The sequence below is a fragment of the Echinococcus granulosus genome, assembly GCF_000524195.1.
Source record: "Echinococcus granulosus chromosome Unknown EG_S00005, whole genome shotgun sequence".
Lineage (NCBI taxonomy): Eukaryota > Metazoa > Platyhelminthes > Cestoda > Cyclophyllidea > Taeniidae > Echinococcus > Echinococcus granulosus.
Window position 1 is genome coordinate 75,225 of NW_020170385.1, and position 26,424 is coordinate 101,648.

A 26,424-nucleotide genomic window follows, 5' to 3' on the forward strand; every position below is an offset into this window, starting at 1 on the left:
AGTGGGTGGTTGTACCGGCTTTAAATTCTCTTTGAATTTAGTCCGTGACATAAAGGGAGATGGAAAAATCTCATAAAAACTAAAAGAATAAAGCAGTTTAGTGTATGCTCGAAACCAAATAATGATGAAATTCCGTCTTTCCTACCATATAATTTATCTACATCTCGATAATCACTTACTGCCTAAGTAGCATGCAAGCCCTCTCTTAAAATCGTCCTACCTCTTCAAAGTTTCCCTGGTTAGCATTTCAGATATTCGCTGATGTGAGAATCGATGAAATTTGTGGAATACATTTGTCGTTAATTGAAAGACTTGCTACAAAGATGACAATCACACCTAAAATTTTGCGGAAGCTTAGTGCTACTTCCATTGAATACTTATAATTAGTCGTTAGAGTTCCAAATTTGCGTTCAAAATGGCCTTCAAGATGTCGCGATTCACATCTTGCTGCAAACGAATATTATTCCGTTCACAAATCTGTTCCCGCTTCATGCATTAGATGATTGTAAATGCAATTACAGCGGTAAGCGAAATTCGTCTTCCCCCAATTTAGGTAAACGGATTTGAAGACTACTTTTTAGCTTCTAATATGCACATCAAGAAGGCTATAGCATGGGAAACTGAGATATTTATTCCATTGCACTACTGGAAAGAGACTCTATCTTGTTTAATATGGTTTGGCAGGTTCCTTGTCGGCGTCCGCAGCAACGCTCATATGGGGAATCTGAAGAATAAGCGCGCATTCGAACGTCTCTTGCCAAAACGCGCAGCTGTTCACTCACTCGTGGGTTGGAGGTGTGCTGCTTCGTCCAGGTTACATAATCAGAACCTTTGGATGTGGCCAGATTGACCACCCGATCCATTGCGATACGCTGTCCAAAGCTAATACTTTATTTCATTTAAATGTGGTAATAAGAGCTCTTGAGACTTAATAATTCGCTTGTAATGTACATAATTGTTCTATTTTTTGAGTTCATTTCTTGCAATTCCACCCAACCAATGATGCGTTCCCTACCATTTTTGGATTTTTTGCCTTTTTTGGGTTGATTAGAGCGTTTTTATCATAAATACGCCTGTTTGGTCGGCTAGTACAAGTGACCTCATTATTGATAATTTTAATCACGGATTTAGATTCAATTTTTTCAGTTGGTCAGTAAATTCACAGGGACAATTTTTGTGGCTATAAACCGTTTGATCTATGTAGCCCCAGTTTTGACAAACCAAGTAAAATGTAATATCTGTAAAAGCAAACATTTAAGGTATGATTTGGAATTTCATTAATTTTCTTTAAGTGATTGTTAAAACGTTGGAGACAACATTTTGCAACTTCACAAAACAGCAATCATCAGGCGATAGCAAATTCTACCAATTCCCATTTTTTAGGTAGATGGGCAGCCAAAAGAGCAAGAAAAACTGCTTTTAGTCTACCAACGGCGCAAACTTAGCACTTTCCAAATCCCACTTTTATTGTCATTTAGTTGGCTCAAATAAGCATTCATAATATCATTCTGCTCATAGGAGATTATACAAAAAGCATTATAACTTACTCGTATGAATTTTGCAAAAACTCCAATTCATTGATAGAGTTGTTTGCCATTATTGCAATTCATTTCACTCTACCGTAGTCATTTGCGCGTCCCGCTTGCTTGCTTAAGAGAAGTACTAATTTAGCAGAACACTACCCAGCGTCACAAGCACAATCGAGATCCGGGAAGAAACTGATACACACGCGAACATTGTTGGTTGCTTAGGTTTTACGAGTACCCAGACAACTAATTTTATTAATTGTGTGATATTTGGCTATTCGCCTGCAACAGGCGATTGAGCGTGTGTTGATATTGCACGACAAAATTGATGCACTAATTGAAATTTCAAAGGGACACACACTCACGCAACGCACAGCGCGGTTACGGACGCGACAGCGGGGGCCGAAATGTGGGGTTTTGTCACCGACGTCTGCAGTTGGTTGTGCACTGCCAACACGTGTGTGTGTATGTGTGTATCAGCGCTGATCAATCTTTGTCGTTGTGCGCCTGATTGGTTGTTAGGCTTATCCCCTGTATATTTAAAGTGGAGCTGAAGGCACGTTTACTTTTAGGCTGCAAAGCAGGAAATGGATGCATTCACGATTCTCTTCCTCTCATCCTACCTGGCCACAATCTCCGGTCTCCTGATCGAATACCCGATGTCCATCGAGAAAGCGCCTTTCATGGCCACCGTAGGAAATTGCAGCGGGGCTATAGTGTCACGCAACTTAGTTCTTGTTTCGGGAAAGTGTTTGTGCTTGCGCAATCGACCCACCGTCATTTTTGCGGGCACCAGCTGGAGCAACGTCAACTACCTTCCCAAGAAGGGTGAGTAATCGGTCTCCTCGCTATCTGCCAGTTGATTTTTGGAGAAACAATTACCTTCAAACAACTCATTACTGTATTCGGTGAATCGCTGATCAGAATAAACTTGTTATCTTTCTTTCGGTAGTTATTGCCATCGGCGAATGCTTAATTGAATTGACTCATACAATATTTAGCACATACCATTACTACAGACGTGTACTATTATGTACCACAATATCACAATCTGGTTATTTCTTCTTTGAATGAATGGTGCTGATTCCGTCAAGGGTGCTGTTTAGCAAAGCCCAAACAAGTACAATTGGATGGCGAAAACAAAGTTCAAGTGAAATCGTGACTCTCTCAGCATTTACACATTCACATCATGCTTACACTTCGCATGAGTCCAAACTACTTTACCAAAGACCTGTGGAGTCTGTTGCACAGCACCCCAGTGGCACATCTACTCACGTCACATCGGAATTCATTTGGCGGGATTAAAGGTCATGCTGAAAAAAAGTGGTAAATTTTGGATATCTGAAATGGAAGCAAGGGTAACTAGAGTATAAAGCTAAATTGTGATCTATTTATTTATGGGACATATTTAGCTCACTTCACTATTGATTTGAGTGTTTCTTTAACAGGACTTGAATTTTAAACTACCGAGAGTTCCTTGCAAATAATTATATTTGCATTACAACTTTCAAAAGCCACAAATCTACGACTAGATTGTCTGGAATTTTGATTCTATTTACTGCAGGATAGCCACGAAGTCACAAAAGCTCGTGAATTCCCATAAAAGAACGGTACAATCAGCAAAATCTTACAGTAATTTTGAAGCCACTCAACGACGGTTTTTCCTTCTGCTGTTTGGCTGCATTTAATTTTTAAGCTAAACCGATGTACCCTAAGTTTCAATCTTGATTCTGCCTAAACTAAAACAGCACTTCACCTCTCACCCATGCGCGCCATTGACACTTCCAAATAACTGCTTACACGTATCAGTTTTAAACCACCTTGTTTCCACCTTCAAATGTAGAACTTCAGCAAAAATTTTAGCAAGGGGATGTAACTAGGAAATTATTTTGACGGCGTGCCTAGTCATCGACTTGTCATGTATACTACCTATTTGTTCGCATGATCACCCTTCAGTACTTTATGACTTCACCTCGTGTACTGACGTGCTCCCTCCTGCCTAACTGCACTGTTTCGCCAGAACATCGGATCAGGAGGTTCATTTTTGAGCGCGAATACGGTTACTGCTCGCAGAGCAGAAGATCAGACTTCGTGTTGGTGGAGTTGGAGGACAGCCTAGTCTACAGCCACCGCGTGCAGCCCATCCAACTCTACTGCGCCACCCATCTGCCCAGTCAGCTGGCAGCGCTGGGATTCCACTTTCCTGGCCAGCTCTACGGCTTCCTCAACGAAGCGCTAATAAATGTACGGCGTGGCGAGCACCGCTACTTGCAGGCGCTTAACTACGATATCCCATCTGATGCTGTAGGACCCCTCGTCAGTGTTCATGCCGACGGTAAGCAGCCCCACCTCGTGGGTGTCTACTCTCACCGCTACGGCAAAACCAGCTTCTTCAAGTCCCTCGATCACACTAGCTGCAATTGGGTTCGAAGCCGGGTTCTTGAGAATCAACGAATGGGCTGGCGGCATTCTCTGTCCTCATCTCCCCTCCCCTTTCAACACCCATTTTCTAATAAGCCAATGAAGAAGACTTATTAAAGCTTTCCTAAAATCCAATAAGGATGAATTCATGAATGTCTCTTTAGTAGTGTAGACCCTTTTAATCCCACAATATTCACTCGTCGTCTTAAACTCTCCTCCACCCAAGCCATCTGGTTCCAAAGTATCACTGTCGACTTAGGTAGCTTTAATTGGGATGCATGAAATTCACTACTAACAAACAATTAGGTGTAATCAGTGTTTGCGGAAAAAAAGCAGTACAGAGATTTGAATTAAAACATCATTCGGTGTAATTAAGCCGAGCAAAAGTTTTGTTGGTTAGGACCCCATTCACTAAAGTAATTTTTCATTTACGCCAAACATTTGGTCCCACTTAGGGCCTATTGCGCATTTGTGCCATTGAGCCTCGCTACCTGTGGATATAGGCTCGAAGGGGGATCTTATGGAAAGAGGGGAATCTTTCTGCTGAAATTAGGTGATGCAAATCAGTGGTAGTAGTCATGTGACCTTTTGGCTATTTTTAGTCCGTTGCTGACTTCAGTTAGTCACTAACGCCGAGAACCATTTATAGCACAGTTCACAAAAACATGACGCTTTAGCAACCAAAAAGGGTGCTATTAAGCGGAAAGGCAAGGAGTCAAATTCCCTTTATTACAGTAAAGACGCAGCACGGAGCCGACCGAGGTTGCCTTCAAAACGCAAAGTGGGAAATTTAAAGTGAGCACGAGTTTCGCAGGTTTGCAGAACCGGTAACCCACTGAAGAGGAGAGTAACCAATTCAACAACTTTGCATACTGAAAAATGGAAAAACCAGAATTTCGCAACGACTTCCCGGTTGAGGTTGAGAAAGCGGATTTTTTCCTCCCGTAACCTAGCAAGTGCATGTGCAGGTGTAAACACACTCCATAACTAATTTTCTAACATAGTATGTTAAAAATAAGCCTTTTTTGACTTCGACGCTAAATACTCATCTGAAACGACTGCAGGTGGCAAGCTTTTGTATACACTCCACTTCCCCGTTTTGTAACACTTCTTTACTCTCACTGCTATTAAATTAAATATAAAACACGGGAGCAAGCCCTTGATTGCACCTCAACGTGTCGAATGTCTCAGCGCAAAAGTCCCATATTCCGGCAGACTGACAACCCTGATACTGGCAAAAAGTGATGCGGCGACAAATGACCGGGAGGCATCGCAGTCAACTTTACCTTCAGTCACTGCCACGCAAAAGCAGTAGCACGGGTACAATATGGCTAGGGTTGAAAGTGGAATAAGACCCACGTAATTTACTAACGAATCAATAAATCCAAACAGAGAGATTACATGACTTATTAAATATACGTTTGGGTTAAAATCGACATTAAAATGGGCAAACCCGAAGTAAAAAACACAAAAAGTAAGGAATATTTTATCTCAAGACCAATCGACGAAAATCTGCAGTACGAGGAATAGGAGTGAGATGTTAATAGTCGTCTCCGCGGGTTACAACCTCTTTACAAGTAGGTCGCAAAATGACGGTGTGTTCCCACTGAGCTGTATAACTATTTCGTGTGTCGACGAGCGGTGGATACGCCTTGATGACCCCCATATCAACCAGGTTTTTGAGTCCCATCAAGTACTTCGTTTCGCCTAGACGATCTAACCATCGGCGACAGAAAGCCAGCGTTCCGAAGTGCTTATCTATGGTTGCCAGTAGCTGCTTTGCACGGGTTTGTCTAAAACAGCAATTGCTACTGTTAAATTTCAGTAGAAAAATCGTTGCTTCAAACTGGCATAGTGGTTGCTTAGACCCTACAATATTGAATAACGAATTAAGTAAAACAGTCGATCTGGATCGCCAACTTGGACGAAAATTTGGTGGGTCATTCCATGCCCTACAAAAAAATTAATAAAACCTTTATAACTGGACCAAACACGGCATGTAGTTTAGTATTGTGGAAGGGCCCGTCCAAGGTGGAGACGGTTTCCGTGTAGTCCTGCACAGGATAATGCAAAGAAACGCGCAATGGACCTACCATACGTAGGACGGCACCCTCTTTTTGAAGCGTAGCACAATCAGATGCTGACTTGCCTGAGAGGAACATGACCGACTTCAAAGTCCTTCATGTAGTGCGAGCATTCCATGTCGTCATGCACCACACCCTTGCCAGTACTGCCAAAAGTCTCGATTGCGTAGATCTCGTTTTCCTGACCAAAGAAAAGCCAAAACCTAGGACATTATTGAAACAGACCCACATCTCCAACATACCACATAACGGCAAATTAATGGGGGGGGGGGGGGTATTGCCATAGCGATTCAGGCGTGTGCACGATGCCTAACAAGCGCAAAATTCATACACCGGAGAATCTCGAGTGATGAGCGACTTTTCCCCTTATAAAAAGCCCGAAAGTTACGGATAACTTAATGGTTCTATCGTTAGTTCAAGCCGGTGCTTTGAAACTCAAGTGTTTGTTTTACCTAATTTAGTGGTATTTTCATCCAGATGAGTAAAAAATGTAAAATGTACCATTTCGACCCAGTACAAAAAATGGGACTTAGGCAATTTGCATGCGGCTGCGCCGAAAGACTTACCAATGCCGTGTGAAAAGTAATGTGAATTGCGACTGACGTACAGCAGAATCAGAGCTGAGTTAAGCACCACTTAACTGAATATATCGATGCGGTAAATGGAAAAAAAGACGCACATGCAGTATAAAGCCATGACTATATTTGCAAAGTTTTAAAAACGCAAAATATTGCATTGTTGACCTAATCTCAATGCCAGTCCAATTAAATGGAGTAAAACTAAGCTAGATGTTCAGATCAAGCGATTTTACGTCAGTGGTGTTTTAGGATACTATTCACCCATATTGACAATGGGGCCTCTAAGTGTAGAAAGCGGTTCTGTTAAATATCCTGCGTGCTCTGCAAATGAGCTCCAAACAAACGCCAAATAAATCTCCGTGTGGGCGAAGGAAAACGTGGATTACAGACTCTTATAAAAACCGGTAGTACACCCATTAAGCATGACTTTTGAACCCTGAATTCACTCGGAAATGGTATATTTCCTACAATTATGGCCTTAGTCATTTCATGCAACTGCGCAGAACAATTGGAGGCGTCAACAAGTAAATACATAGCCTTACAGGTTCTATATCAAGCTAGGAGACATTGCGATTGGTGAAAACAGAATAAAAAAGTAATCTAGCAAGTAAAATATTTAATTTAGATCAAACATCTACCTCCATTCGAGTCTGTTCACCACCTCGAACAATAGGCACGGACTTTCCAGCGTGAATTTGATATGGTCCGACGGAGTGACCATTGAGATTCCGAATAGATTTTACTGAGGAGGAATGGATACAATACAGAATCGTCTGGCACGAAATACAACCAACATCACAAATTGAGATAAACAGATAACAAGCGATTTACGACGCTGATAAGGAGTCAGCACGTCTACGAAAAGCCAGACATATCCCACACCTGTGGCCTAGCAGTTTTTTTAAGATAAGAAAAAAATAATCAAGTGATCTAAGCACAACAGTCAGCTGTCAAAATCAGTCAAGGCATGCAGATTACCCCGCGAATGAAGGGATAGGGGTAAAGGATATACAAATTAATCACTTACCCTGATAGGTTTGACCATTCAATTCAACTTCATAGGACTCCATAACTTCCTGAATGGCCTCACCCACATCGCACAATCGAACGTCAATGCCAGCTTCCTAAAAATCATATAACTTGCACTGACGCGCCACAATATTTCCGTAAAACATTAGAAACGCTCTTCAAATAGTTTCTATGGCCGGACCCAAGCCGGACTAGATTCAGAGAGACTACAGTAACCCATTCACATCGACGACTCAGAAGGCAAGCCAAAGACCTCGCATATTTCGTCAATACGGATGAGCACTGACGGGTTAAAATGAGTACTTTAAACAAAGTCACAATTCGAACAAAATAAACTGCCTAACAAAATGAACCGCCCACGAGGTTGGCGCCTTAAAATTGTTCGAAAAGAGAAAACTCGAAATCATGAATAAATCAACGAATAAAGACGGCAGATCTCACGAACCGATATTCACCCATTGGGGATGCTATTCAGTGGCGGTGAGGAAAATTCCGAAACAGACAAAAACCCTTCTCTTTATTTACCAATTAATCTTTCGTCACGAGATGGTTTGAAACAGCCTTAGGCATTGAACGAAGTACTAATACCTCATTCAGTACTTCCTCATGGTTTAAAAATTTCATTAATCAACTACTAATACTCACCTTGATACCCGTGTTGGTAGCGTCCCTGACAGCTTCCACGAGTCTGTCATACCGTGGATTAAAGTGAACCGTAAAAGCGCAGTCTACGAGATTACCTAAAAATTACCAAATAAAGTGCATTTATGAGTGAAACCTGTCATACAGTATGCTTCGATATCATCAGTGATGTGGTTTAAAAGTGAAGCCAAACTAATGTGCAACAACAATATAAGATAATAACTTAAGTGAATCAAACAAAAGCGCCCGTTTCTGATGGGGTACGCAAACAGACAACGTAGATAAAACAAACTCAAAGTCCATGGAAGAACACTTAATCGAATAAAAATGGGCGAAATAAACCTAGACAAGTCGGAAGGGAATTGAGAGCGACAATAGCCACCTCCAAAGGCACTCACCGTTCACATGAACTCCAAAGTCCACTTTACAAACATCATCGTATTGAAGGACCGTGTTATCACCGGCATTCGGAGAGTAGTGCGCAGCACAGTTATTAAGGGAAACGCCAGTTGGGAAAGCCAGACCAGCTCTAAGACCATTTTCGTTTATTAACTGTCGACTAGTGGCTTCTAATTGCTCACAAAAATCAAAAAGACGAACACCGGGCTTCAGAAGTGGTCGCATGTACTGTCTCACGGTTCTGTGTACCTCAGCTGCTTGTCGAAGATCTTGGTAGATCTCAAGACGTGCTTCATCATGTAAACGGAGCTCTTGCGAAGTCATTCGGTTTGCAGCCGTCCGACTATGGTTACAATATTTATGCAACAAATAATAATGTCTGCCTGAAGTATCTAGAAGGATGTTGATTCTTTATGAGGCGTTACATATCAACCAAATAAACTACAACGGCTGCAAAGATTCAGTCAATTAAATAACCAAATTTGTACGGAATACTAGAAGTACTCATTGAAAATCTTTATACAGTTTACCCACGAAATTAAAGGGAATGTAAATCTAGTTATCTACATACCCATCCGTCAATGACGTATATTCCATTATCTCACCGAGTGGAAAGTCTTTGTTCGGATATAACTGACATATGGGCACCGTGGGAGGATCCGTTTGCTTTAAACTTGCTAAAGAAAACATACCAATGATACATTAGGCCTACGTCGTTTCTTCGGTTTTCTCTTTTTCTCGGAAGCACTTTGCAACTGGGGCACTTCAGCCTTTTCTGCAGAGTTGGGTTTATCTGCACCACCTAAATTACTAGTGAATAAAATGTCACACCTTGGGAACTATTTACAGGACCTACTAAACTAGGAGGCCCAACAGTTAATTTACCATCCTTCTTGGGTTTACTTCTTCGTTTCTTCCTATGAGAAGTCGGGACGCTCACATTCACAGTTTCTAGCTCATCTGCGAGGCCCATTTTCGTCTGAAAATCATTTTCTAGCTCTGTAATTGATCGCCCCTGATCACCACAGTTAGTCATGCTCATCCGATGACTTCAAAGTATTGCTTTATTATACGGTTAGCTAAAACAAATTACGGTTGGTTGGAACAAATAAGCACTTGATTTTATATAGTGATCTTTAAATAAAATTGCCATAGGCGTGCAGCAAAGGACTGGGATTTTTTACACTTACCTGTAATGACAAACCGTTTCACGAAACCTTGTGCATTTCTTTGATATGGTAGCAGCATTATCAAAGCCAGCAAATTATATCATTTGCAGTATTTTATCATTGTAAAAGAGCTTGTTCCTTTTTAATTGCTCTTTAAACTGTATGTTAAGTTCATTCTCTGTGAGTTGTTCTTCCACCGGCTAGCGTGGCCTTCGGCCGCGTTTATAGCCTTCCAGCCCTCTTGTACGGTAATGATAAAACCTTCTTCGTATGGTACGACTTAATTTTACTTTAGCAAAGACTCAGAACGCTATAGCAGAGTTGTCTAGTTTTGGGCAGCAATGGTTTTGTTTGGCTTTATGCTTTAAACCCCCTCGTTAGTTGGATGTAAACGCTCCAGTCAGCCCAGAATAATTTATAAGCCATACTGGATTTATAGACTTTTTTATCAAACTACAGATTAGATGAGTGACTATAATCATTCCTGTAGCGGTTGCTTCCACCAGTTTTTTTGGTAAATCTAGTAAGGTAGACCAGATTCTTAAAATATGTTTTGAAACACTGGCCATTGATCTCACAATTGTACCGTTGACCAGGTGATTTAAGCTAGGGAGTCGACTATTCTGCTACGTTTGAAATGTTGGTTCCTGTCTATCCTGTGCAGGTGATCGCGCGCTGAGGAGGCATTCGAAAAAAGAACAAAGTAATTCTCGTAGGTGCTATCGTGCTATGTACCATTTTCACAAGTGAATGTTGGCGCCGTAATCCGTAAATCATCGAATCTGACGGCTGAATTTTTACTAATCCCCAGACCAATAAGCCTTGAAATCACGAATGCTTAATTGAGTTAGACATATGGTGGCTTAGCTACCTCTCTGAGACTTACGCTGTCGATGCGCACACAGGGAGCAGGGGATCTCTAGCAACAGGAGGAATTTGTTTTTGATAACTTAAGTATACATGCACCAAGGAAGGATGAAAACCATACCTGTCAGCCATCTTTATCTCAGTATAGAGTATTTCATATAAATGCAGCAATTTGCATTGGCATCACCCTCATTACTGCCGTCATCGTTGCCTTATTCTTTACCTTCTACCCCGTTAACTGATCCAACTTCGTCGGCATCACTTCACTGTTCATTTTCTTTACCATGGTTTCTACACACTTGCTAATATTGTAGTCATCTCCACTAAAACTGGAAGCTTTCATTTTAATTTCGACTTTACCCAGAAACTCATCACACTTGTACGGAAAAGAAACTAAAAAGCCAAGTTTATCAACAATGTCCAACGTGCTATTTATAAGAAAACAGGGATTTAATTTAAAACCACGAGAATTCTTGCGGTAAGGACACTTATCGTGGGTTGTAATAAACCCAATCGAGTATCAAATACAACAAAAGGAAGTGCTGATGAATTAAGGTGTGCAGGACCCTGGTACTAGATAAATTTAATAAAGAATATTTTAGGTTGATTCTGTGTAAATAAATAGTGCGAAATGCTTTAACAAATCAAATAGTTACGTATAAGCAGAAGCCTGATGGTAGAAAGTCCCATATTACAATCTTCAAATAGTAAAAATGTCCCAGTACGACCAAGTGCAAGTCAAAATAACGGCAATAAAATCAGCAATTTATCGTCAGATCGAAAGGTAAAGAAAAAAGTGCCTTTTGGAAGAATGGGTGAAGTTACTCTTATGTCTGTCTGCACACAATGCATTCAATTAATGCTCCTATATTCCCTTTTTTTCCCTGGATGTGATAAAACAAGGCTCCCACTGATCACCGCCAGTGGTCTATGCCTTATGGACTGGTGAGGCAGCGTCAAGGCAGTAAACGAGCTTAGTACATCTCATTATTTATACAAAAAATATCAATTCGTATCTTAAGGAAAATATTGATCACCTTTGAGTTTATTAATGATCATGTTTCCTCATTATATCGCAATTTTGGCTTTACTGCCAGAGCCCAGTATATCCGTTGACAGCATATTTACACCTTCAGTGGAACCGTGTGCACAGAAAATGGCAGCTGGTTTCTGAGTAGGTACAACTCCAGGTACGCGATTACTTAATAGATCCGGAGGGTGGAAAGCGACTAAGTAAGGAGGAATAATTGCTATAAACAGCACGTAAAGGGTAGAGGTAGCACAATATCTGAATTATCCTGTGGATGGATACATGACCTCGAAAATAATTCGCGTAAAAGTTGCGTTTTGCGCTAAAAGATGCTGCGCCGACTGCTGGAATGTACGAGCTGTATTTTCGGAAGGGTGCCTAGGCCATCTCTCCCAGGTTCCAGTCCTTCGCGAATTCCGAGTGCATTTCGTTTAATCTACAATTATAAATCGGTGATACATAATTCAAGAACTGGTAAATAAGAGTTTGGTCAGAGCTAGAATACAATCCATTTAACCATTTTGATGCTATTTCTACTCGTAACCTGAGATTTAGCTAATAACCAAGCCAGTGAACTAACTGACCGATGTGCTACCGGTCAAAACGTATTTTCATGACACTGTAGTCCCTCAAGTAGTAAACTTCCCACAATGTCTCAATAATTGGGCTATCGAGGAAGGTAAATTTGTTGGGTGCAAACGTTCAACTCAAAAGCATGTAAACTTCAGCCTATGCATTGAAGTTTAATGATGCTCCCTGATTCTGAGATGATGCGAGACGATCGCCACCAGAAGAAGTCAGTACGGTTATTAGTAAAAGATCGCACTGTCACCAACGTCACCTTTAAAGCATTGAAAATCTGCTAAGTATTTAACAAATAAGAACATTAACTTACTCTTTCAATTTTCGCCTAAGTAAGATGTTTTCAGTCATAAGGGCGTTTATTCTCTCATCCCTTGCACTTATCCTTTCGGAACAGTTGACGAGGAGGAACTAGATAAATGCAGAGTCGAGTGTTGAAATGCAAAAGACCTACCATTGCTTCCTCAACAAACTGATTCAATTCGGCGAGGGCATTGATGGCGTCCTTTTCTCGTTTCATGAGAATGCTCTTCCTGCAAATAGGAGGAGAAAACTGTCACCTTGCTTTCCAATAAAACTCGAGGATCTTGAACTTACTATCAACAACCAGGTAAGTAATAGACACTATTTACATGGTGACAGATCAAATGGAGCCACGTATGCGGAACATATAGTCGGTTCGGTACTGCCGCGTTTATACCAGGACACATTTTTATGCCAAAATTTTAACCGCTGCCGCCGAGTCCATTACTTGGATTGTTAGGTGATTTAAACGTAATGGCAGAACCTGCCTAACCACTAGCAGTTGATATTCGCAAAATAAAAAACTTTGAAAGCCCATGAAAACATCAGTTATTAACTTCTTTGAAAAGTCCTGAATGCGAGTCAATACGACAAACATATTAGATTTTTTTCGTCACCACCACATCCATCTTTTTGGAAAATTTAAAAAATTTTTCGAGTCTAGTTTTTTAAACTTTGCTTTGCGGAAAGTTTGTAACCACTACTTTTCTCCAAACCATCTTATCACACACTCTGAATCACAAAAGCCTTTTGACTCACCAAATTTTTTCATTTATTCTATTTATCAAGGAAGTCTAAGTGAACCACTTCACCTGAATGATTCTGATCAATATCACCGCTCCAAACTGACAAAAATTCTGCAATACTTTTCTGCAAAATCCTTGGTCATCTGACTTAGCACCGCGTAACTTTTGCTGCTTCATAATCATCAGTTGGATGTAATTGTAGCGTCCCGAGACTCCCTGAAGACGTAAGAAGTCACAATACTCGGGCAGAATATATATATATTCAGCACGGAGAAGGTGTCTGGGCTATTGGCATGGCCCAAAAAGGCCAGCCCCACCCAGCGAGGTACAAGAGGGCTAATTCAAAGTCCAAAAGTGGCGCCTCACCAGAACCGAGGGATAAACCACTATCGTATTACATAATCATTTTCGGAAGGCAAAAAAATCCTAGCGCAAGTTTTACCGTTGGATAAACGTTAGTGGACCTGTGGCGCAATTTGAATGCGCTACTTGAAAGAAGTAGGCATGCGTTTCGATTTAAAAATTACAAACAAAAGTATAGGAGAATTAATTCTGCCTTGGGATGAAGCATTTCTTATAATGCTTCTCCTTGTTTTGTGTGATACGTGGGTACTCGAATTTCCATCATGAACAACTTCAAGCCATGCCTTTGCTGAGGTGTTACTGCCAAAAATTTGCTCGAAGAGTGTCTGTGATAAATGCATCCTTAACTAAAGCATAGTATAACCTGTGGAGGATTTATGAGATTCTCTTAAAGTAAATTTACTTGAATTCATCTCTAGCATGTGTCTAAACATGGAACTGAGCAGCAACGCAGTCAAAATGTCTAAAATAAACAAAGATTTTCCATGATTTCCGATGAAGAAGTAAACAGTTCCTTTTGTTTCAAATTACTTAACTAAGCAAAGTTACATTTTCTCACATCTGAGTCGTGTAGGGTAGATTAGTAAAAGTGTGGATAGGACTTTACAAATTCTGTCATGAGATATTAAACAGATTGTATTACATGTGCGCCTCAATAGTAACAGATAGGAAACAATTTACGCAAAACAGAAAAACTGGATAAAAAGGGAATCCGGCGTGTAAATAAATTAAAAGGGGGCTCACTTTACGGCGAAGGTTTGATAATGCGCCTCGAAGGCTGCGGGAGAGGTGGCAGTGGAGGTGGAGGCGGCGCGGACAGCGGCGGTGGCGCCACCCGTGAATCTGCTGGGCCCGGTCAGGGCAATTTCGTTCAGAGCAGACCCTGCGGCACCTTGCGACTCCTGATACATCAAAATGCTCTTCTCTTCGGTGCCACGTGAGGCCGTTGTTTCTTTCATGTGGATAAAAGCATAAATTAAAAATCTTACAAAGGGTAACCTCTTCTATTACGTTAAGCTGAACGAGTTAGCGCATTAGAGAGTCGGGTATAAGGACCTCTACAGTTGAAGAAACGCAAGTTATCAGTTGAGACGTTTGTACTGATTTAATGGAGTTAGAATACAAAAAAGGCGATCGCAACACCGATGAGCAGACAGATATTGAAATTGATAAAAAGTACTTGAGTTACAAATGTTACTGTTAACTAGCAGCTTGCCATGTGTTCGTATATTTAGGAAATTTATATTTATCTAGTGAAGCTGCGGTTACTAGGATACCTTTTGCAAATATGTGTGCGTTAGTGTTGTTTACAGTTTCAGAAGAACAACTCCATTACCAGGTTTTAATAGCTCTCATTTTGACAGTTTATTTTTTAGCCGTCTCAGCTACTAGGGCTATAGAAATGTTTGTCAATTTGTCTGTAAGGCGTGGATATACCCTTAATGTGCGCTACTATACACCCCTTTGTCCTCAGAGTTATTTGGGAACACGAATACGCGAGAGTTAGAGCATCTTTAAAGGCGATTTTGGGATGTCAGCGTCTCAGGATTTTGAAGGACATGTAAATATGTCGAAGCTGAATTCTACCACGGACCCCTTACTGAACTCCAGATCACCTGTTCTTGGGTTATCCTATTGGGAACGTGACAGTACCCGTGATTCGTAGCAGTATGTATTTCAATTTAAAAGTGTCCAAACTACATCGGTTTGGAAAAAGGAAATAAATCCTTGATTTGCAAATGAGGATGAAAGCTTGGCAGATTTTTGAGGAAATCGCAACCAGAAGCTGTCAAGCAACCGAGAAACTAGTACGTTTACTCTTGTCGTCAAATTTCAGATACGTACTTTTACCAAGTCAAAAAGATGAATACAGGTTTAAACTCACGATGAGCATTCTACTGGTGCAACGCATTTGGGTCGCAACAAATGAAATGTATTTACCAAGCTGATGCATATTTTCCACAGACGCACCTTATAAAGGATATGCCACTGTGTGCACTGCGAATGAACAGCGTAAAATGCAACATTTTGCATGGATAAACAAAGTACTCAGGTCATTAATTACGTACCAGAAGGAGCGAGGTCCGTTGGTTGTTGGTGTAATGTGACCTAGAGTGACATCTTAAGAGAAACAATTGCAGGGCAAACCTGAGCGTCTTCTCGGCTTTTGGATTCCATTAGCCGCTGTGTTGCATGTTCCATTATTATAGTCTTGAGTGGAGAAGAAAATGAAACCTTCATGCATCAGGGATTGAGATATATACCACTAGCAATCATTTCTGAACTGGGTAAAGTCAAGTCTATTCATACCAAAGGGCACGCCTTACGCACAACGGTAAACAGCTGGCTTTAATGCTTTTAGAATGCAACATTATCGCCTATGTTATCACTATCACCCTTACAGAGTCAATAGTATTCAAAATAAAACAAAAATCAAATGTCCATACAGCATCAGAGACCACTTATAACAACAAAGGCTTTTTCCGTGCCTTAGATCTTTGGCCAATAACTATTTGAGGTCCATTATCATCATGCAAGTTAAGGGAGCTCAACAAGTGCAAAATAATGTGGCACAATCTGGACCAGTTATAGGGCTGTCTCATTTCCTTAAACCACCTTCAGTATGCAACAGTTGTACATTTCGTTTTTAGCAGCCTCATTACATGTTAACATCCAGACACACCCGATTGTCAGATCTGCGGGCGCAGGGATTCATTTCAAAAACTTACTATCAACGAACCTTGTTTCGCCTTTATCCGTACTTTGTGGCAATTTAGCGCCTAACTCCGACAACTTACAACTTCCAACGTAAGATAGGGAGGAATAAATGGGAAAGGGTTGTAAATAGCAGCATCCAAAGCGTCTAGTCAGAAATCGTAACTAAACCACCCTGAATTGCAAATCATTGGAAAAATCCGCGAAGCCAATGATCTATGCCTTTTAATATAAGCTTGAGGGAAACAAAACCATGAAGCATTTATCAGTTCCTCCTCAAGGTGCTAATACGGTTTTGTTCCATCCACTTTTACAGTGAGCCTCTTCATTAACTTGTTGTGCTACATGAGCAGGAATTGGGCACCCCAAACCTCTGCACGTACCAACTCAGCTGTTTATAATGCTAATTGGTTTGAAAGGGAAAAAGCACTTATGCCTACGCACGTGGGCATCTGGATGGTCGGCGAGAGCTGAAAGAACGTCCTCACGTGAAAGCACAAACAGTTCAGCATATCCCACTGCTCGAACGTCTGCTGTTCGTCTTTGGAGAAAAAGAGCAAAATGAAAGTTCTTTTGTTGGTGATCACAGGTCGATGGGTGGGTGCAATCATCATGGGACTCACTTGTTGCCACCACCGTTGATACAGAGAATTCCAATTTCACCGAAGAAATCACCTGCTTCCAGGCGCTTGAGTACTATACCCGCTTTACTAAAGTAAAATAATTCCTTACATTGGGGTCGATCTAACTACTGAGCTTCTTCCCTCTAATTAATCGAAAGGACGTAGTTGCGATTTTGGGCAGGCACTCAGTGGGACAGGTCTATTCGAGATATCTCACTAATAGTTTGATGTAAAGTTCATACATTACGCTCAAAATCAGTGCAATGTCTTGCCACTCTGAGCCCACTTGTTTGGAGTTTCCGATAGTTTTTGCTTTGTGCTAAACCAAAATTGGAAAACTAATGCTGTAAAAAGAGGTACTTATAAAACAAAGTTCCAATCATGTATTCAAGGTGAGCTCTTTTTACTGTAAAACGAATAAAATGCGATCTGGCCTCTCTTTCATCTTAATGAATGGGCTCATTTGCGATTCCGACACCTCTAAAGCACACCCATGGTCACATACAACCTTCATCTGAAGTAGAACCTTTGTCAAGCACTGCCAGAGCGTTGGTGATAGTGGTGAGCAATTAAGTGGGTTATTCGTCAATTATTACATTAGGTCTTTAGTATATTTTGATGCAAAATTATCTTAGAACTTCGCCTTTAATACATAATTGCTTTCGCTGAGCGGGCCTGCATTTACAAATCTGACTTACCAAAAATTAAAATAGCTTAGTCATAAAAATTTGGGCGTCTGGTGAACAAAGCGTGCCTCTCCACTGGAGCTCTTTCTCCACACAGGTAAGTGGACACCATACAGGCCAGTCTTTTTCAAGGCGCGTGTGCTTTTAAGAAGGCCTTTTTGACTAAGTATGATATGATAGATTTATTAAGCGTAAATAATAAATTTTGCAGAGATGAGTCCGTAACGTCCACTTGGCATTTTTATCAGTATGGCTAGAGTGGGCACGTATTAACCCTTGACTGTGAGCATGCAGTGCTTTTCAGAGAATGAGGGGATTTACCACTATAGACGACTCGCATATTCCTGGTTCACCAAGTACATGGTTTACTTTGTTTTCGTCAGGAATCTCCACTCCAATTCGCAAAATAAAAAGAAATTGCAAGCATTATGTTAATGACATCGGATCTGAATTTGCAATATAATGTAACAGACGATAAATCAAAGAATGCGAATATGCAGGCTTAAATCAGGCCATCGACATACGAATGGTTCAAAAGTAAACCATATTTAACAAGAGCACCAAAAATTTTCTTCATTTTTTAAAAGAGCCGAGATTCATGTAACTATTCACATTCTCTGTCACCATTAGATAGTGTGTTAACATTTACACTTTCTATAGAATAGAATATAACTAGATTGGAGTGCTAGTTACCCCCGTACCTAGCAGAATAAATAGGCTCATAAATTTCTTGGTCCCACTAAAAATTAAATCATTAAATACTTCGAGGAGGAAAGCATTTACTAACAGTGGTTAGTGACCGGTACTGATCGGGTGCTACGATGGTTGTAGGAGTTCAGCCAAAGTGTCAAGTAATCTATCCTAAAATTGAGTATGGAAATGGAATTGCAAATCTAATAATTTTTCTACTGCACTTTCATGACTATCCACTGTAAAGAAATACAATATTAAAAAGAAGATACGATGTCTACACATTTACGGCTTTAAAGCAACACTGACGTAGAAAGGAAAATGCGCGCTTATTGAGCAGAACACATGGCCGAGTGTGATGACTTTGTGCATGCTTGGATTCCTCGGTAGTATATTTTGGGAAATACAGTATTGGCGAGCAGTTCGCTCTCACATTCTCCACCCCTCGAATGGGTCGGAGAATTCGTGATCTCATGCTGGGGCACAAAAGTTGATCACATTTAATCACAAAAGTCATATCAAAATAAACCACTTTACTTAGCACAAACCAACTTCTCATTCGGTTACTCTGTTATCTTTTCAACGTCAAAAGCCTCGATATGCTGTCATGTTGCTGGAATGCAAACCCAAAAAGACGGTACGGTACTATTAACGTTATTTAATCGCACTGCTTTGAGTTATTAGGTTGAAATGAGTAAATATTTCTCCTGTAGTACGGAAAATGATGACGGTAACGACGGTGTGGAAGGAGAGGACTGCTTGATAAATCCTATCTCAGGTGTAATCGCCTTAAATTCTAATTAGGCGATAGGCTTATCAAATCATTGAATCTAAGTTTGTTTGGAAATAATGCCAAATGAGCTAAGTAGAAGTGCCGAAAGCGACGGTACTCGTACAAGTTCCGACAGTGCTACTCAGGTAGCTGCTATCTAGCAGACTTTGGATTGAGGTCGTCAAAATGCAATGAAGTGGATCAAGCACTTTTTGCGCACTCGTATGGATTAGGCGTCCATGAAGAAGATCCTAGGTTTTTTACAAGGACATAAAATGCTTAAGACTTGGGCCAATCACTAAAATAGCAACAGATGTCTTGAAGATGCTAATAGCCATCAGTTTTTACAAGCCATAAATAGTCATCCTATAGGATAAAAGTTGAATAATGTGATAATGATTCTCGGAATGACATTTTTAACTTTACAAACGGGAGTGAACACTTGCTGATCTATTGTAGACCAGCTCTATTTCCAGTCTAAGTTATTCTACAACATCTCTAGTTACATAGAAAATTACATTGTTTTTGAAGGGGACGCTAGTTCTTAAAGTCACCATTTAAAGTATGCCATTGGTTTGATCATAAGTATTCTCAACATATGTACAGAAGATGGGACTAAAGACTCACAAGGACGCCAAAACAAAGCACTTTCAAACTTCAGATCGAACGACCTTTGCAACTATTCTTGATCCAATGATTATTGTTGCCAATTCACTTCAGAAATGCGAGAGTTTATGCTTCTTAATTTCATAACTATCTCGTAACATAGCCATCATGCCATTCCATAATACTAACACACAAACTGTAAGATATAAGACCGAACTCTAGTGAATTCGATGAAATTATTTGATTTTTGCGCATAGGAAATAGAATAATTAGGTGACTCCCAAACTTAGATCCTTATCCAATGTTCTTCATTGATTTCTCGCCACTGTAATCGAGAGAGATTTTCTCTAGCCTAAATTTATGCGCTTCTATTCTGATTACTCAGGCAGTGAATGTGCTGACAAAATACTGAGTGATCGGTTGCCTCCGAAACTCCTATGTGCAGCATTTCACCATTTCTGACTAATATACGCGACAGAAAGCCTGTCTAATGTGAGTAACTCACAAAACCATTAAACTATGATGCCTTTCTCTCCACCTTTAAGAAAAATTATTGTCCATTAACAAAATTGTAAATGGTAGCACTGTACATTCTAAGAGACATCATGCTCTTGGAGGCCATTAAAAATTTCACGTACAATTTCTAGGTAAGTTGGGAATTGTTTTAAGTATTATCACTTTTTACATTAAATAGTCAGATAAACGAATAATTTAACTGCAGTATCCTGATTCAAACATTGGAATCGCATGTGGGAAATCACAAGAATCCCGTGTGAATTGTGTCCATTCTGTATCGAGGATGCTTGACTTACCCTATAACTTCCAGTACTCCATCTGCTATGATAAACATTTCCCTTGCAACCTCTCCCTTTCGGCAGATCAGGTCACCGGGAGTAAAAATGTAGGGTCTCATTTTGAGCACTAGATCGTGCAGGAACTCCGGTCTGCATTCGTGGAATATCGTCACCTTAAATATGAAAAAATACTAAAGTTTTCTTTGTTTCAAGCCCATTATGAATGCGAACTGCTTGTTTACAAGTGTCCTTTTTTGTGTAGATTGGAATTTCGCTTCGTGGAACGGTGGTGTCAGCCAGTACCAAGCAAAATTGAAACAGTAATGCCATAAAACTCCCGAGCATATCTAAAAGATCGTACCAAGACGCAAGGTAGATTCCACGCTGCATATTATTAAGTGAATCAGAAGCAATTATAGAGACAATTGACGCGTAACATGATTGAAAAACATCCCAGTGATGTTTCAGTATGTATAACCTAGACTCAAAAATTGCGAGCACCTCTTCAACATTTAGGACAGAGAATTATTAATAAAAAACCCATCTTTATTATTCATTAGTGTGTCAGAAGTGAGAAGAGGGCAATGTGCAGATTTAGATGTGCTGTAATGCGATTCGAAGTAAGCAACAACATGTCTATTATCGCGTAATTCTACCTTGCGTGGTAGAACAAAAATGAGGAGGATTAACCAATTACCTAGTTCTGTAAATTATCGTAAGCACACTCTCATACCCTGACTTACCGAGGATTGCTGAATAACTTATCCAACTTACAGTAAAATCACCACGCCTTTATCAAGCGACCCCCTTATTTGTGAGTAGGAAATTTTCGTGTCAGCTATGCGCATTCAACAGAGATAATTTGTACTAAGGTAAAAAACACTCGCAAACTTTCGTCTATTTGAACCAATATGTTGCAGAAGTTAAATTAAAATACGCCTGTGCCATTGTATGAAAGATACCTTTTTGAGCGTTTCCAGGTGAACATGAAGGGCGAGCTCGGTTTTCAATTTTTCTGGTAGGTGTCCCAAACAATTTAAGTCATTCTCTCCGAACAACCGACGTCTAAAGTACAAAGTAATTTTGCAGAATAAAGGTGGTGCCGTTTCGGCTACAATTCACATGTGAGAAAAAGTAAAGGGCTATCTAAATCAACCCATTTGCAAGTAGGAGAGGCTGGCAATCGTCACATGGTGAGCAATTAAAGCCTGACAAACGGCGCCCATCCTGAATGCTATCGTCTTTTGCACTTAGCAGGGCGTCTGATAACATAAAGGCAATTTCTCTCCAAATGCATTCTTTCCCTGACCAAATCTCTGCAATGATCCAATTGGCAAATTTGGATTCAAGAAAATACGCAACTTGGTGCATACAGGGCTTATTACGCTTTGAGGACTTGCTCAAAACTAACTGTGAAATGTCGTCATTTTAATGTCATTTTGACACAAGATATGACAATAACTAGTTGGTATTATTGTATTTTGTAAGTATGGCTGTTTATTTACACAATAACGGTTTTCTAAAAGCAACATAAAACCAACGCTCTGCTTATATGTGTTTCGAAATGAAGTCTATCAAAGTACTTAGCGTAGTCGGGAATTTCGGCTTGCCTCCCTTGATTGAAATAACATATCTCTGTAAAGTTTCGCTTTCTCTTCTACACGGAGTGCGAACATGAATGATTTTGCCGTAAATTTACCTCTGTAGCTTGAATCACCCTCCAACCACTCCACATTCCAATTCACAGTGAGTCTTCCGCTAAAGAGGTTAGAAAAAGTCGAGCAACTGCATGTTGCTGTACATAGACGAGCATGGCCTGACATTATATCGTAACAATAGTATGCGTGGTGTTATGTAGGCATTGGAAATGTGGAGCTACGATTTAAATGAACTAGTGGAATGTTAACTTTTCGTTTATAAATGCAGCCTACTCTTTGTATTCTCGTCATCAGAAGAGTTTAATTCTTTTGGTAAAAGCAGCCTTGTACTGAAGAAAAAATATCTTGAAGGTATTTTCTAATGTAAATTGCATGTTGTGCTTTTCAGGTAGGTCTGGTTATTTTTAATGTCAGTCTCGTTGTATTTGTCGAAATGCCTGGTAAATTAAGGATTAAGAAATGAAAATCTTATAGATAATGTATCTGCTCAACGCCTTTTAAATATCCCAATTTCTATCTGTACATGGTCTTTTGCACGGAACCCATAATCCCCTCAAAGCCTCGATAAATGCCTTCAGGAAATGAGCTGCTGGCATTCATGCAAGCATGAGAGGAGGTTAGCTCTCCTAGTTGAAGTGATACGGCTTTGTGCCCATTAACTACCGTTAGAAAACAATCGGAGCAACACAATTTGTGCCCATACAATCTCCTCTGTCTTAGCCTACTACTCACGGGCATGGCTAGAGTTTGCTAGATGAGGTGGGATGTAATGTAAGCCCCAGAGATTGCTTACCTTTCCCAGGCGTAATCGTACCACCGAAGAACGCGATTTCGCAACCTTTGAGGCACGTGGTGAGTACTCATGTAACTTTTGGCATTATCCTGAATAGGAAAATGCAATCATATTGTTCGGATTCAATCTTTGGTAGAAATTACTTTGCTTTCAAATATACTATGAATTTATGGGTAAAATCTTGGTTCATGTGTTTGCTTTACTCTTTTCTTTGCCACATTCCAAATTTGATCAGGAAACATGTATTTCTGTACCAAGCTTTTAGCTTGGCCGCTGATGATTCCCAAAAACATCGGTTCGCAACAAAGCAAACACGCATTAACTTACGAGTAAATTTTCAAAGGAGAGCCTGGCCGCGTTTCTATTGTTTATAATGGTACCAACTTGACCTGAAAAGCAACCCAATGGCAATAATTTAAGCAAGTTATTGAGCAAATAATCATTTGCTAATTTATAATCTATGTCTTTTTAACCTTTCTCCAATTTCTTGGATTTATCATTTATCTTAATGTGTATCACTGAAGCACTCATTCAAATCAAGATTTAGTAGCGTCAGCATGCGGATTAAGGCTAACAGTAAACCGAAATTATTTTGCATGCCGGCAACTCGTGTTCATCCTCCTTCAAACTAGCTGGAGTTGTCCAACTACTCTTGCTTTCTTGCATTAATCTCCATCACATGACTTTAGACACGCTGATTAATGGCAGAACCCAGGGGAGCAATTCCCGAGTCCCCCGATCAGACTGATTGATGCTGAACGAGCTAATTAGTTTGACTCTCAGTACACTGACTGTGGTAAGAGATCTAATAAGGGGTTTTATAACACTCAAATCTTAATTGCAGAGAGTAAGCTTTTGTCACCGATACAAAAACCTGCATTAAAAACGAAGTGAAGTTGCTAAGATTGAGTTTTTTATTTAAGGATGAATGAAACGTATCAAAACAATTGGGGGAACGGTCAATTATGAGGAGCATCAACGATAAAATTTATGGTAAATTAGCTCACCCACGATGGTTGCGAAGACGAAAACGCCTAGCAGATAGGTGGTTATCGTGAATGCATACCTAAAACGAAGCATGCGTGGAATTGACTTCAGTTCCAGCCTTACCAACCGTACTTTCTGCAAGAGGAAGTCTTTCCCGAGATGGAGGGACGATATATGCAATCATGCAAACATTTTGGCTTCACAATGATTCAGAATATGTGCTCAAATAATTTTGCAGCTAACCCTAAATGTAACCAAACTGAGCTTTAGCCATTATTTACTTTAACCACTTGAAGTCACATGAAATGATTTACGCCCGGGCGCGGTATATACTGTGCTCAAATCTTACTTGTGCATCTTTACGGGCACTTCCCACACATTAATCGCAAACTTTATTTGTTTCGGAATTCGTATTTCGAGCTTATCAAAGTAAATAGTTGCTACATCGGCACACGTGAACCTTCGGCCGCTTCCCTGAAATCGCAAAGTTAGTCAACTTTGACCGCATCGCCTACTCAAAAGCCATCAGGCTGGAATGACTTACTTTCTTGAATGAGATCAAACAGTAAACGCCTGCAGCACCAATACCAGAAGATGACTACGCATAGTATTTTCCATCGTTCGAAACGCCCCAAAGTGTGCAATCGCAACTTTCATATTCTAAATAAATGACGACACAAAAATAGCTCATTCTACGAAAAAAAAGATTTATTGGCATTGTCTTGATTACTTCTTTCCTAGTAGTTGGCTTTGATAATTCTTTTTCACCACATTTTTGTGTGCATTCAGGTCGCCAAACCTCCAAGCTCTTGGTTCCACTTCAAGAGTTGTCAACTACCCTCACCAATGACCCAGAATAGCCTTTTTGTTTTTCCGTCAATAGCACCAATTTCACAACATGTATTTTTTATGGAAACAAAAGTTTTTTGTGTTATGGTGGTTTGTTACTCCTCTGGGTAGATAAACAACAAGATTGGTTTAGCTGCCTGAAACCACCTAATAACACCTTAAATTCCATAAAAATCCAAAAAAAGTTAAGGGAAGGGTTTACTCAGAAAAAAATACTTGCAATTTGGCAGAAGTTCGCCATGCAAATGAACATTCCAGTAAATTCCACATCATTGGGAACTGTATTAATTCATGCAGACACGCATGCCAACCACGACACTTATTTTACCACGTTTCAGACGTTAGATGCTTGTGCCTACCAGACCTAAAAGCATAACCAATTGAACAATTGGACTTAATAATATATTTTAGGGTTAATTTTAGGGTCCGCAGTTGTACTAAATGGCAAACTATGGGCGGAGGGGGAGATAAAGTATGTCGATAGGTAAATGCCTAAAGGGATTTTTAAGACCAATCGAATAGGAACCACTAAAACTCACGCCGGCGGCTTGTTCAGTTCGGTGCAAAAAGGAAAATCGTTAAGCATTCAAACTAAGCTTAGCAGTAATGACGTTACTTATACAGTAACATGAAAAAATCATATAATTATAAGAGAAAACGACTCCAAACAAGAATCCAAGCTAAACATCTCATGGTGATAAATCATTTGTAGGTCCTCTCAGAACCTGTAACCTCCATACTTTTGGATGATAAAACATTTCTCGAAGGAATCTTAAAATCTGAAGACAAGCTGCGTCTTTATGCGGACGACGTGGAGAGCTTTCTAAATATTCTACTTTCAAAACTCCTTACATCATTGATTCCGTAATAGAGCTTTAGTTAATGTGCCTTTAAGTAGAAAAAAATATCTAGCAAACTTTTGAAGCTTATAATTTTATCCCGTAATTGGCTCAGGTGTCATCAATCAGGAATTAATGACAAGTGGCCGTTGAGCGCCTGCAAATCAACTCCAGTTGGGCGGTTCGTGTCCTTAATTCGGCCAACTTTTTCATATCTCGTAGATCGGACATCACCTGACCTTACCAAACAGCATTTACGAAACAATGAAAAGAACGCAAATGCTTTTTGACATCTGGATCACAATGGCGATCAAATAGAACATTGTACAGCAGTTGATATCCCTTTAACGTATCTGTATGTTTCGTCTAAATAATAAGGATCAGACCCTTGTCCCAATACATCAGCACTTTCCGGCCTCTCCTCTTCGTGTTGTTTGATAGGAAGGATTGGTCCGATGAGGTTAGGTGTGGGTGAAATTCCTATCCACATGAACACGCAAAATCATGCTCCTCACATCTGCGTGAATGTGCGGTCAAATTGTTACTGTCAGTTAGCAAATGTATGGAGCTGCTGTCGTTTGAAAATTGCAAGGCAATTAAAGATGGGGGATTTTGGCTCACTCACCGGAAAACTTGAATCTTCCTACATATCGACAAAGTAATAATAGTCACT

General features: G+C 40.1%; 4 protein-coding genes across 4 annotated transcripts in view; 2 read left to right on the forward strand and 2 right to left on the reverse strand. All coding sequences in view use genetic code 11, as the record gives it.

Moving 5' to 3' along the window:
- Nucleotides 1-589: 589 nt before the first annotated feature.
- EGR_01276 (hypothetical protein) lies at nt 590-4,064 on the forward strand (the record flags this gene model as incomplete). Its single annotated transcript, XM_024490525.1, has 3 exons — nt 590-784; nt 2,099-2,354; nt 3,547-4,064. The coding sequence occupies 3 exons, from the start codon at nt 590-592 to the stop codon at nt 4,062-4,064; spliced, it is 969 nt and encodes a 322-aa protein (XP_024354849.1).
- A 1,423-nt stretch (nt 4,065-5,487) lies between these two features.
- Nucleotides 5,488-9,715, reverse strand: EGR_01277 (Methionine aminopeptidase; the record flags this gene model as incomplete). The annotated part of the gene is made up of 9 exons (XM_024490526.1): nt 5,488-5,721; nt 6,093-6,212; nt 7,248-7,351; nt 7,637-7,733; nt 8,284-8,378; nt 8,679-9,022; nt 9,251-9,356; nt 9,392-9,481; nt 9,511-9,715. 9 exons carry the CDS (start codon nt 9,713-9,715, stop codon nt 5,488-5,490), a joined length of 1,395 nt encoding a protein of 464 aa, XP_024354850.1.
- A 199-nt stretch (nt 9,716-9,914) lies between these two features.
- On the forward strand, nt 9,915-13,523 carry EGR_01278 (hypothetical protein; the record flags this gene model as incomplete). Its single annotated transcript, XM_024490527.1, has 4 exons — nt 9,915-9,970; nt 11,080-11,193; nt 11,382-11,660; nt 13,295-13,523. The coding sequence occupies 4 exons, from the start codon at nt 9,915-9,917 to the stop codon at nt 13,521-13,523; spliced, it is 678 nt and encodes a 225-aa protein (XP_024354851.1).
- Nucleotides 13,524-14,165: 642 nt separating this feature from the next.
- The window catches only part of EGR_01279 (cGMP-gated cation channel alpha-1), a gene marked incomplete at both ends in the record, with an annotated part of 15,901 nt that continues 3,642 nt past the window's right edge, over nt 14,166-26,424 (reverse strand). Inside the window, 12 exons of the mRNA XM_024490528.1 lie at nt 14,166-14,202; nt 14,484-14,691; nt 15,809-15,848; nt 15,888-15,950; nt 16,899-16,995; nt 17,078-17,164; nt 20,644-20,798; nt 21,588-21,690; nt 23,077-23,165; nt 23,404-23,465; nt 24,084-24,142; nt 24,635-24,723. Of these exons, the coding sequence (XP_024354852.1) occupies nt 14,166-14,202; nt 14,484-14,691; nt 15,809-15,848; nt 15,888-15,950; nt 16,899-16,995; nt 17,078-17,164; nt 20,644-20,798; nt 21,588-21,690; nt 23,077-23,165; nt 23,404-23,465; nt 24,084-24,142; nt 24,635-24,723 (1,089 nt within the window). The remainder of the gene's footprint in view (nt 14,203-14,483; nt 14,692-15,808; nt 15,849-15,887; nt 15,951-16,898; nt 16,996-17,077; nt 17,165-20,643; nt 20,799-21,587; nt 21,691-23,076; nt 23,166-23,403; nt 23,466-24,083; nt 24,143-24,634; nt 24,724-26,424) is intronic.